The sequence below is a fragment of the Nicotiana tabacum genome, chromosome 19 (assembly GCF_000715075.1).
Source record: "Nicotiana tabacum cultivar K326 chromosome 19, ASM71507v2, whole genome shotgun sequence".
In the NCBI taxonomy this organism is placed as follows: Eukaryota; Viridiplantae; Streptophyta; class Magnoliopsida; order Solanales; family Solanaceae; genus Nicotiana; species Nicotiana tabacum.
The window spans coordinates 78,918,708-78,929,666 of NC_134098.1; the positions used below are offsets into that span (position 1 = coordinate 78,918,708).

General features: G+C 34.9%; 2 protein-coding genes across 2 annotated transcripts; both read right to left on the reverse strand.

The window, feature by feature from the left end:
- On the reverse strand, positions 1–3,977 carry LOC107765474 (cytochrome c biogenesis protein CCS1, chloroplastic). The gene is made up of 8 exons (XM_016584129.2): positions 3,479–3,977; positions 2,384–2,564; positions 2,184–2,295; positions 1,416–1,652; positions 1,227–1,315; positions 939–1,095; positions 479–562; positions 1–379 (listed from the first exon to the last, which is right to left on the reverse strand). Exons 1-8 carry the CDS (start codon positions 3,849–3,851, stop codon positions 176–178), a joined length of 1,437 nt encoding a protein of 478 aa, XP_016439615.1. The 5' UTR covers positions 3,852–3,977; the 3' UTR covers positions 1–175.
- Positions 3,978–7,366: 3,389 nt separating this feature from the next.
- LOC107765475 (E3 ubiquitin-protein ligase RMA3) lies at positions 7,367–9,888 on the reverse strand. The gene is made up of 2 exons (XM_016584130.2): positions 9,750–9,888; positions 7,367–8,250 (listed from the first exon to the last, which is right to left on the reverse strand). Exon 2 carries the CDS (start codon positions 8,222–8,224, stop codon positions 7,574–7,576), a length of 651 nt encoding a protein of 216 aa, XP_016439616.1. The 5' UTR covers positions 8,225–8,250; positions 9,750–9,888; the 3' UTR covers positions 7,367–7,573.
- Between the last annotated feature and the right edge of the window lie 1,071 nt (positions 9,889–10,959).

Below are 10,959 nucleotides of genomic sequence, written 5' to 3' on the forward strand. Positions count from 1 at the left end.
TAATGAGAATGACTAGTACTACTAACTTTACAATGGTCAAGAATTTGATCTATAACTTGTCCTATCATGAAAATGAATTAAATCCAAAATCAGTGTCTTTGTCAACTCAAGATCTTGTGATCAATTCTTTTGACTTCTGCATTCTCATTCTGGTTTTCCAGCTAACATCAGCTACTTACATATCAAAATCTTTCTTGTTCCAAATTCCAACTTGAATTCTGAAGCCAATGAAACTATCAGATTCCTCTGTAGAAGAATATGATTCATCTAACTCAGGGACTTGATCGAGGAAGCGATCCTCAGTGTCAGGAAACTCGCCTTTGGCTCGATTATTCTTACCACCAGCCACCTCAGTTTTTCCATCTTGTAAGTCTGAGAGCTATTGAAAAGATTCATATAAGTCAGAATAAATGTTAAGATAATCATAATTTCTTGAATTTACTAGGACACAGTTGTTGACTATGGGACAGAATTTCACCCGTGCATGTGACAAATAACTAATGCAAGTTGTAAGCATTAGAGAACCAAAACCAGCGTAGACTATTGGTACTCCTGGATCAGTCTGTAGAAAAACATAGCACACACTCAACAACCATTGCAAACATAAAATAAGCGTCTCTAGTAGTATTGTTTATTGTTTAATCTTCTCCCTTGTTATACTTTCCATTCAAATATATCGTTGCCGTCCATCAAAGTTCTATATTTGCCTCTATTTATTCATATGGTTCAATCTCTCAGAAGGCGCCACGTGTCTTGGTCATTAAAATAGGGGCAAATATACAACTTTGATGGACGACAAGGGTATATCTGAACGGAAAGTATAACGAGCAACAAGATTGAACAATAAACAATAGTAGAGGGGCAAATCAGGCCCTTTTCCGTAAAATAAAACAATTTCTTTGGATGCTGCTACTTCATATGAGGATTTGTTTTGGTACCTTTAGGTCCAGGCTAGTACTACCAATTGCGTCTACAATGACAATTTTTGTTCCATCAATCTCAATTTGAAGCTTTGAGTTCGGTTGTTTAACTCCAGCAAATTTCCCTTCTTTATCGTTAAGAATAGTTGATTGCAGATCACCAGCTTGTATTGATCTGCATTTTAGAATCAAAAAAGGAGGAAAAATCAGAATAGTAGAAATAATAAGAGAGCTCTAAAAACGTAGGCTTCTCGTTAAGTTAAAGAATTCCATTTTCCGCAAAAATTTATGGTAATGCTACTGTACCTTAAGGGATCATTGACACTTGTGGTTTTCTTCGGTACTTCCTTTCCATTAAGTTCAGTCAGGGAAATATCAGTGTGAAACTGTGAGGTCTACATTACATATTAAATACAACAGAAAAAAAGAGAGAGTTATTCAGCAGTTTGTGGAAAGGGAAAGCAAAGTTAACTCACATAAAATGAATGTGCATACCTCTCCACTTTCGTCATAGTCCATGTAGGATCGGTTGACATGAACTTCAGTACTAAAAGCATCAGAAGGAGTCGATAGAACCCCAGGCGGTGCAATAACATCCCCTCCAAAACTGTCTGCTGCACTGAGAGTTCCTCCTCCAGACACTGCTAGCAGCAGCGCGAAATGTACTACAGTTGAAGCAAATCGGCTTGCCAATCCCTTAAATGCATGAAGAGATGGCCCTTTAAAGAATACCTAGAGATGCAAAGTTTGCCAAAATGTTAATGTGAAGTTATTGTTGAAGAAATTAAGAAACTGAAAGATGTTTTGTCCAACTAGTAATGCATGGATCCACAATTGAACCAATCTGATTTTAAATTTAGAATAACACTACTGTTCTGTATTACGACAAACCAAAAACTCTATATTGTTCATCCATCTATGTTTCTCATTTACTGGCAAACATGAGAAGAAATATTTTTCTAAAATAGTAACAGGAAACACGGGATGACTTAATTCCAAATTACTCTTCATCTTTACCTCCATATAGTGTGGCATGCTGTAATGCATAAAACTAACTTTTTTTCCAGAATTTTTTCCAAAAAGAAACGGAAGTGCTTTAGCAGCGTTGTTGATAATTCTCCATTCATGTACTCAGCATTTTTAAAAATATCTTGATTCATTCATTCCGTTATAGGACAGGTCTCCTCGGCAATATTTCAAATACTACACCGAACTAAAATAAACCATAGATAGATCAAGTAGAAGACATTGTTATTTTTATACCTCATATCCAGCTCCCATCGGTGTGACATCCAAGTCTTTAACCGATGCTCTAGGCAGAGTGTCTGCATCTTCTTGCATTTGAATTGGCTCGGCTGAATTTAAGAAAGACCGCCTGCAGATTTGATCAATAAATTTTAATTCTAATCTGCTTTAGAGACCTCCGAATTAAAATTCAGTCAATGTCGAAATTAAAAGCAGACCTTCTTGCTACCTTCAGAAGGGGAATTTGTGTTGTGTTTGTGCAAGCCATCAACGATGCACCTAGTATCGCCAGCGACCCCAGGAAAATAGGCGATGAGCACATGTGATCAAGGCCAAGGGTAAATTCAGAAAAATTCTGAAAGTAAAATTCTGGAACCTCGCCTTTGTCAATGATAGTTCCTGCAAGCGAAAAAATGGAAAAAAAAAGAAAGAAATCCAGTTATCAGAAAATCTTCAAACAGAGAGAGGCACACATAATAGCTAATTTATAAAAATAAAAAATAAAAAATAAAATAAAAAAGAGAAAAGCATTGAAATACAAAGTCACGGATTCGAGCCGTGGAAACAGCCTTGCAGAAATACAGGGTAAGGCTGCGTACGATAGACCATTGTGGTCCGGCCCTTCCCCAGACCCCACGCATAGCGGGAGCTTAGTGCATCGGGCTGCCCTTTTTTTAGAAGCATTGAAATACTTGAGGGTTAACTATAAAAAAGAAAGTATAAATAGATGATTTCCGTCAGTTTAAGCAGACAGGAAATCAAATAATCAAGGTGAATTTTGGTAAGAAGATTAAATGAACAACAATGTTCACTACAGAGGCAACATCTAATATACTCAAGCCCTGCCACCATTGAAACAACGCAGGCTCTATTTCCGTTCTCTTCACTGATATCACAGGGGAAAATAATATGACAACTCCAACACAACCACATAATTATGCCTATTGCGCATGTTCTGCAGTCTAGGAATGTAATTAGAACTAAAAATAGCCAAATAATGAAGGACTAAAAAAGGATATCAAAGGTCAACTAATAGCTAAAAAATTCAAATGTGCCTACCAGGCATGTTATGCAGCCTAGAACTGCAGTTAAAATTGCTGCTGTCAAATAAATTATGGAAAGGAAAAGCCAAAGACAATAGCAAGACAAAAAATTAGTAAAAGCAACGGGCTAAAGTAAAGGAAGGAGAAACTTGTAGCAACGATAAAGTTATCTATGAGTAACTTACAGGGCACGAGTTCGAGCCGTGGAAGCAACCAATGCTTGCATTAGCTTTGTAGTTAAATCATAAATACATGCACTGAAAATATTACCTAAGGCCATTAAGCCAGCAGCAGCAAACATCTCACCAATTACCAAAGGCAAATTAGAGAGAACTCCCAATACCCTTTTGGGCACTTTCTTAAACACCACTTTACCATCCGCATTATTATTCCTAGTGGTTCCTTCCGCCGCCTTCTTCCGCTCAAAAAGCGGCGGCGCTCCGCCGGAGTCCGGCAAAGAAATATTGCCAGGAACAATCTTTTTCTTCCCTTTTGAATTCTTGAGCTTACAAGTAAGAGGAAATGAAAAAGTGCGGTCTTTTTTGTTATAAACACCAAGAATTCTTGAATTTTGAGGAACCCAGAAATGATTTTGAAAATGGGGTGTTCTTAAAGGTTTAGTTGAAAATTTTAGCATTTCCATCGATGTGGGACTCTAAAATAAACTAAGAATATAAACAGAGAGATGAGAGGTTAATTAATTTCGTTTAGTTCAGGTATTTAGCTATATGGAGTTATAACGATCGTTTTGTTAGTTTTTCTAAACTTAAGGGGTGAGGCAGTGTACTACAACTATTTATACTTGTGTACTTAGTACTTCAAACATATTGCGTAGTACTTACTACAACAAATTTATACAGATTATAATACTTGAGCAAAATTTTAAGCAAACATAATATGGATTAGAGTAAATTGCATGTACAATCTTCCTCTTCACTTCTTTAAACTCAACAATACTACTACGTCTATCTCATATTTGAGGTCATGAAGTTTTTATTCGTAATACATATTTTATAATAATTTTTAATAGTTTTCATCCTTAAAACTTGGGAGTTATAGTATCGTTTATATAGTTTTTAAATATGTAAAATAATTCTTCAAACGTTGAACAATCGATATTTTTGTTCACACAAAAAATTAAATATTTGGATACTCAATACTCAAAATAAGTATCATTCTTTTTAGGATAGATGACTTAGTTTTTGACCATCTCCGTAATCTAAAAAAAGAAATTAAATATCATTCTAGCTTTTGAACAAATTTGGCATTTAGCTGATGCTACTATTAAGTAGTAATAAGTAGTATTTTAAACTGATAATTGGTAGCATGACTAGAGTTCTTAGCAAGATGAAGAGTTATGTTTCGAAATTCCGATTAATGTTGAGGTCTTCCGAAACAACTTCTCTATCTTAATAGGGTAGGAGTAAGGTCTGCATACACATTAATCTTCTCATACCCCACTTGTAGAATTATACTAGTGATGATGTTGTTGTTATTGTATCATACATCGGGTTGCCTACATCACCCTTGAAATGCAGTTCTTCCTCGATCCGCACGAATATAAAATATTTTATGTACCCAACTTCCCTTTTAATTCAATTAATGCAAATATGACATATTGATAACTTACCCAAAGCAAAAAAAAAAAAAAAAAAAAAAGGTCGTATCATTAGGTGTGAGTAGTACACGTACTTTTGAGCACCCTCAATTTTCAGTTTTCATCAAATAGGCATTGCTTGATTTCTAGATCTCACTCGTGCTTTCACAAGCATGCCAATTGCGTATAATACTAATTATAGTATGAATTATATTTCAATCCTGGATTAGTTTAAATTAACTGTAACATGTATATATTCCACTGCATTCGAATAATACTAGAAAGACAATGGTATAATAACTAAATGTTCTCTAATTAAATTACGCATTTATATTAAAGTTTCTGTTCACACTATATATTTATTTATTTTTACTCTTGGAGTTGGAGAACAGAACAGGCGTTAGTGCAACAATAAGCTTTAACATAGTTAATATTGGCCGTCCTTTGCTTCCATCTTGTTTTTTCTTAGCTAAGTTAACTACATACATATATGACAAGTTAGTCCTAGACATAAAAACTTAACACAAATTAAATAACTCGTCCTTTCAACCAATTCTTTTTTTCTTTCTTTTTCAATAAAGCAAACCAAAAAGAAAAAGAAAAAAGGAACTATAATACCCCAATTATACTTCTTGTTTGTCCTTGCTGGACAATATTAAAGGTATGGATGATATCCCTCCACCCTTAATTAAATGTCTTTGATTCGTGCCCTAAGAATGGAAAAATCTTTGATTGGGACCACTCCCCCTTTAATGGATCCTGCACGAGTAAATCCTAATTAGTCGGGTCAATGTACACCGGTGTATCAGGTGAGATCCCTTCATCCTTAATTAAATGTTTTTAGTTCGTACTTGATAATGGAAAAGCCATTGATAGGGGACTACTCCTCCTTTAATATAGATCTTGCACGGAGCAAATCTTAATTAGTCGGGTCAATATACACCGATGTATCAATAGTTATTGAAAAATACTTGTTGTTTGTCGTCCAATCCTATACAATGTAATGTATTATACTGTTGTACAAGAATGGCGCAAGGCATTGACAACCATATATGCATGACGTGCTTTCGTAAGCCAACAACTTGCATTATACTACACACTATCTCCTATGACATGTGCTTTCGACTTCGTAAGACTTCATTGGACTACACACTTAACTAATTTCTACACTCCTTTCATCTAAAGTTTCATTTCTTGCGGAATCTAAACATTTTCAACCACTTTCCCTACTTCCCAATAAGGGGGAAACTTCATATTTTAGTTTACATTTGCCCCCATCTTAACTACTTACTTTAGGACCAAAAAAAACAACACGCGTCTGCTTCAAACATCAATTGTTGCATTGCTTGCTTTAATGCTGAAATTTCAGTTTCCCCTATTATGCAAAGTGTAGAAAAATGGAGATTCTAACCTTAGAAAGTGAACCATGAAAACAGCAAGAATAAGGACCTCCTTTAACTTTACGTACAAGGAATATATCCCATACACTCCAACAATTCTCAAGTATTGCTTTGCGTGTGGGGTATATCCTAATTATCTTTCATTTAGTATTCGTAAGTAATAATAATTATTAAAAAAAAATTATCATCTCTTAGATAAGAAAGTTGCTTCGACACAAATCATTCCTCTTATTAAACAAGAGATTATAAGGGAGTAGTACCAAGAATAAACAATTAATCAAAACCAGAAGGCTTAGTAGTGGCAAAATGGATTAAAAAAAAAAGTTATCCATCCATATTATTCTTTAAAAAATAGGCTGGATAATAAACATTTTAAAAATGGGTCAAATATGGATAAGATCCATATTATCCTCTTAAAAAATGAATAACCAATGGGTTTAACTTTCATATTTACAAAAACTCAAATTGGGGGTTCCTCAACTTTGGGAGATTAGAAACTCTCTCCAAAGTGATCATATTCAAGAAGCCATGGATAATATGAATATCTATATTATCCGCCGGTTAACCCAATTTCTATATGTACTAAATATGGGTTGCGTCGGATGCATTACCAGTATTCAACCCGCCCATATCCAACCCGACCCATCCGCTTGTCACGCCTTAGCATTTACTGGGGCATTTACACAAATGGCCCTTATCAGATCACTATTTAATTATGTCCCTTGCTAATCCAGTGCGTTAATTTTGTCTACACAAACACAAAAACAAAAAAGATATTCATCTAGCTGTTTTAACGGCAAAACTAGCCAACATTTGGCCGACCGGGACAGAATCCAAAGAGCAGCCTTAAAATGGCCAGACGATGCAAACGATCTGCATTTGGGATCTTTACACAAATAGCCAGCCATATTCATTGTTTACTTTTCTAGCCATATACATAGATTATACATTCATTATACATAATTGTACACATATAATATATATAAATTATGCATATATCATACCTCCACCAGCTATTTTTAGGTTAAGATGTTGGGTGGGTGGGTATTTGGATTAATTCTTCACAGACGGACAGAAGAGAAACTACCATGGATATGAATCAAGAATTCACTCAAATATCAGTCCCAAACATCACCCTCTTGTTAAATAGTTACAGAACAATTTGAAGAAGAAGAAGCTCCACCAGCTTTTTATTAAGAGAAAAACTTGGTGCAGATTCTGGTGCTAAGTACATACCTAATTCTAACTAATAAAAATGTGCTGGAGAGTTGCACCTGGTTTACTACACATATGTAGGTCTAGCACACTAGGATACATACACTTGTATGATTAACGATTACACATCGTTAATCTATAACACTTCAGGCCTTATGAAATTAGGGAAATGATTAGGAGGAAACCGATGATCAAGAAAAGCATCTTCATAAAGAATTTTGTTCCGTCTAGGTGGTTAGAGTAATGGAAACCATGAGCATAACCCCCGTGAAATGAACCGGAAAAGAGGTAAGGGACTCCTGTAGTCGCCCCATAAACAGTGGCATCATGAAATCCATGTACATGAAGGTTAAAAAAAGCTGGAATAGCTCCAAAAAGATCAGATAACATCGAGTTTCCAAACCTTGCACTTGGCATGGGCATGGGCATGGGCATGGGCATGAACCCCCCTATGGGATCCAATTCATCATGTCGGAGATAGTCCATATCTACAGATGGAGCGGTTTGAGGTCTCTGTCCCATTGGACGCTTAGGTATATTGATCCCAGGTACTAACCGAGATCTTGGGTCAGAACTTGATTTGCCTCGTCCATATATCGGAACCAACTTGTGCTCTTCTACGAGAGCCTTACATACTGGGCACTCGTGGGAATGTGAATGAACTTGCAACCATTCGTAAAGACATGGCCAACAATAAAGGTGGCCACAAAGAGTGACTATAGGATCTTGAGCTAACTCAAAGCAGATATTGCATTCAAAATCACCAGGGTCAGAATTCATATCTGCTGAACGCAAAGCATCCATTGATTCACCTGTCCAGAATTGAAAACCTGCAAGCAAATGATAACAGGAGGCCCGACTTCTATTAATGTAGTGACATCATGGAATGGAATAACAAGAAAGAAAGAGTATACAATGGGATCAGAAAATGTGAACCAAACATAGAGCAAATAAAGATAACAATTTTTGTGTCCATTTACACAGGGAACCATGAAAAATAACTTAAATGGCCTTCTGGAGAAAAAGAGAAATGAAAATCAAATAATAATAGTACGTAATGCTACTCGCCAAAGGCCTAAATGTTTTTTATCAGAAGTTATTAGATGATTCAGCTTGGGGTATTGAAGAAGCTAATATGGACAAATTTCCATACTGTATTATTACTTTCCAAGACCTGAACATCAAATAATGTAAATAACTTATTACCCTCAGCTTCATCAATCTTCCTCCTGAACTTTCACGTTTCATAGACTAGGAACCGAGTTGGAAGGAAATGAAAATGTTTCTTGCATAAATTTAAGTAAAAAGTAACTTCCAAGGACACTCATTCCCGCATATAAGTGAAGGTGTTTTCTTGACATTAGTTTGTTAGGGAAAGGCACAGTGGTATTTTAGTTCAGTATAAGCTGGGGTAGTCTTTGGCGCAATGGTAAGAGTTATTGTCGTGTGAGGATTGAGGTCACAAGTTCAAGCCGTGGAAATAACCTCTTGCGGAAATGAAAGATAAGATTGCGTATAATAGATCCAATATAGCCTCGCCCATCCACGAACCCGCCTAAGCTTAGTGCACCGGCCTGCCCTTTATAAGCTATTTTTGTCATGAAACATTGCTTATCAAAAAAAGACAGATTTTTTCCATGAACTGCAAACTCACATGGTTTCCCTTATCCTCTTGCAGAAATGAAAGGTAAGAATGCGTACAATAGATCCAATGTAGCCTAGCCCTTCTCCAAACCTGCCTAAGCTTAGTGCACCGGTTTGTCCTTTATAAGCTATTTTTGTCATGAAACATTGCTTATCCAAAAAAGAGAGATTTTTTTCCATGAAGTGCAAACTCACATGATTTTCCCTTATCTTAGGTGCAATGCCCTTTAAAGTACCAAATGATTCATAATCAACTTAGACCATAATGTTGACTACCTAATTTTGTTGAACTTAAGCACTCATTATCAACAAATGCATCTGATACTTATACCAATAGAAAGCAATGATATATCCATAGCAACCCAAAATATGATAAAATCAAATATTCACAAACGAAATCTACCCACAAGATAAAATTAGTCACCTTTATTTCAAGCAATATTCCAGAACAAGATCCTAGCACAGTGGAACTTAAACCCACCAAAATTTAATCCTAGGATCTCAATACAAACATATACCCACTTCATTTAATTCATTTTCCCTCAAATTATCTTATCAAAAATTATTTAAAGTTGCAAGTTTTTCAGAAGAAGAAGCAAAACAGATCCAATCACAGAAAATCACATAGCAAATTAAAAATATATAACAGAGTAAGCTAAAAAAAAAAAAAAAGGAGAGTACCCACCTGGAATTAGAAGACGAGGAATCTTGAAAGGAGCTGAGAAAGGTAAATGGATGACACCAAACGAAAAAAGGGGAAATCAAGAATGGGTTTGGTTAAAACTTTACACTTGTATACCCAAAAGGGTTTTTTTCTCTCTTAGTCACAGCTGTAGTGTCGGTAGGTACCTAATTATTTACAACTACTGGTCAGTCACTCAGTCTACTAGTATATGCATATTTGTCAATGTTAATTAGTATGTATGTTTAAACTAGCGTTTGATCATAAATTTTTAAATTTATTCTAAAAAATTTAGTTTTGGTGAAGTTTAATTTGAAAATGAAAGTGTATTTGGACATCTGTTTTGGATGAAATTTGATTTGAAAAAATATAAAATATGACTTATACCCACAAGTTCTAAAAACTATCACAAATACCTAACAATACCATTATTAATAATATTTATTATATTATCGCAAATTATAGTTCTGAACATAAATAAATTTGATACAAAATTATTATTTTTATAATATCGCATAACATATTATTAATAACATTTATTATATGACAAAACGATCCTAAGAAAAAAGTAGACTACCTCGCACCAACAGTCATCCAACGCGCTATTTTGGAAGTATGAAACAGTCAATTTTAAACTAGGGAGTTTAATTGGATTACTATGATTAATAATTTAATAAAGCAGCTCGCTCTGTTTAACTTGAAATTTCTATCCGGATGCTTCTCATCTAGAGACCAGAATAATTTCTTGAGGTAATTTTTGTTTTGGCTTAACTATTAAATATTTATTTTATAATAACAAACAATTGAATAATGTACACGTATAGCCACGTGGAAAACTGCCGTCAAGTCACTCTCACACTATAACTAACCCGACCAACAACCTTTCCTTTTCCTTTTTCTTTTTCTTTTTCTTTTTTTGAATATGGAACTTAGCCCGATAATTTGTTTTTCAATACTCATTAAAATTGTTGCTCAATTTATTAGTTAAATAAATATTGATTCTATCGAGAAAAAATTCAAAGATTGTTTGGTAGCCAGCGATTATCTATCATTTAAAGTGATATACCGTAATTAGTGGGAAGAACCTTGTTTTTTTCTTTGACCTTCTAAAGTCTGTACGAAGAAAGGTAACTATTTCATTGCTAATGTGTAATTAGATGGGGAAGTTAACTCGATTTACATGATAGCAATCTGTACAAATTTTGGAGTATAT

Bases quoted from the DNA above. Each gene is read 5' to 3' on its own strand.
- LOC107765474 (XM_016584129.2), bottom strand. From the start codon at position 3,851: ATGGAAATGCTAAAATTTTCAACTAAACCTTTAAGAACACCCCATTTT. The intron at 1,096-1,226 runs GTACAGTAGCAT...TCTAAAATGCAG, and splicing joins AGTGTCAATGATCCCTTAAG to ATCAATACAAGCTGGTGATC. The intron at 380-478 runs GTGAAATTCTGT...TCTTTTCAATAG, and splicing joins GTTATTTGTCACATGCACGG to CTCTCAGACTTACAAGATGG.
- LOC107765475 (XM_016584130.2), bottom strand. From the start codon at position 8,224: ATGGATGCTTTGCGTTCAGCAGATATGAATTCTGACCCTGGTGATTTT.